The following is a 1,701-nucleotide window of genomic DNA, read 5'->3' on the forward strand; positions in this document are numbered from 1 at the left end:
ACCATCTCCTAACAACTATTATATTACAAATTGTAAATGAATGCACATAAATTTTAAGTCCATGATAAGCCTGAATTATTTATGTCAGAAATAAAAGGTATTATGATCTATATAAATACATACTTATGAATTAGCATATATATAGATATGTATGCATGCACATATGAGTGTATAAAAAATAAAACTGTTAATCTTCTCAGTTCCAGTATTTAAAGCATAACTAACATGTAAGATTATTAGGTAATTGTTTGCTTGTAGAAAGAACTTTGGAAAATATGTATAGGTGCCTAACTGGCTTCATTTTGAAATATTTAATGGAAAATTATGTTGCATAGCAGTTAAGATATTTTGTTTTTTAAGTGAGTTAAAATTTTATAATTTTACTTGTCAGAAAATAAATGATTAAAATTTAATATATGAACAATTAAAACAGTGAAAATAAATTTATTTGTTTTGAATACTGTTCATGATAATTCTGCTTTCTTTAGCATCAACTATGAAGAACTCTGGTACGTTTTGTGTAATGTATGAAGCATCTGGATGAAGCTCAGCTGAGTTTTCTTGCAAAGTGTAGTGTAAGATTTTAGTGAAGAACTCTATAAACCACTTTATTAGTAAATTTGATGTGTGCTTGGCATTGTACATATGAGTTAATTTAATTAGTATGTAATGAATTCTCAGGAATCAACTAGACATATATCAGAAGACTGTATTTACAAATATTTTGCATTATAGTGTAATTATGAACATCCTCTTGGATACAATGAATGGTGTCCTACATTACATATTATTAACTACTTTAAGTGTGGAATTTCTAATGGGAAATTTAGGCAATGCATTCACAGTTTTGGTGAACATTATGGACTGGTTAAAGTGGAGAAAGATATCTTTCATTGATCAGATCTTGACTACTCTGGCAATTTCCAGAATTGCTTTGCTCTTTTCACTAACTTTAGGTATATTTATATCTGAACAATACCCAGACATAATAATAACTAGAAGAATTATGAGACAAATTTGTATTTTCTGGACAGTAACCAATCATTTCAGTATCTGGCTTGCTACATGTCTCAGTATCTTCTATTTTCTCAAGATAGCCAGTTTTTCAAACTCTATTTTCCTTCAGCTAAAGTGGAGAGTTAAAAAAATAGTTTCAAGAACACTGTTGGAATCTCTGTTCCTCTTGTTTTTAAACATTTTAGTCATAAACACACATATTGATCTCTGGATTGACAGAATTGAAGCCAGTGCATTCTTCAGAGTTATCTCAAGTAATTATTCTCAAGTTTATAGGCACATTATACTCACCAACACTGTGTTCACACTCATCCCATTCACCGTGACCCTGACCATGTTTCTCTTGCTCATCTTCTCCCTGTGGCGACATCTGAAGAACATGCAGTACAATGCCAAAGGCTCCAGAGATGTCAGCAAAGCGGTCCACATAAAGGCTCTGCAAATGGTGGTCAGTTTCCTATTACTGTACAGCATTTTTTTCTGTCACTTCTTTTGCGTTTTTTTAACATTAACTATGAACCGAAAAAATCAGTCACTTTGCTTTTCTGTATTACTGAAGTTGCTTTCCCTTCTGGTCACTCCTATATCTTGATTCTGGGAAACACTAAGTTTAGACAGGCATTTGTTTCCATGATGTGGTGGCTGAGGTGCAGGCTCAGAGCTGTGGAGCCCTCAGTTTCCTAA

The 1,701-nt window shown here is 32.3% G+C and overlaps 1 protein-coding gene across 1 annotated transcript; it reads left to right on the top strand.

Moving 5' to 3' along the window:
* Positions 1-763: 763 nt before the first annotated feature.
* LOC146895321 (taste receptor type 2 member 140-like) lies at positions 764-1,701 on the top strand. The gene is given in 2 exon segments (XM_085686042.2): positions 764-1,487; positions 1,490-1,701. Coding segments are annotated over 2 exon segments (936 nt in total).

The sequence above is a fragment of the Myodes glareolus genome, chromosome 3 (assembly GCF_982192425.1).
Source record: "Myodes glareolus chromosome 3, mMyoGla1.1, whole genome shotgun sequence".
NCBI classification, from domain to species: Eukaryota; Metazoa; Chordata; class Mammalia; order Rodentia; family Cricetidae; genus Myodes; species Myodes glareolus.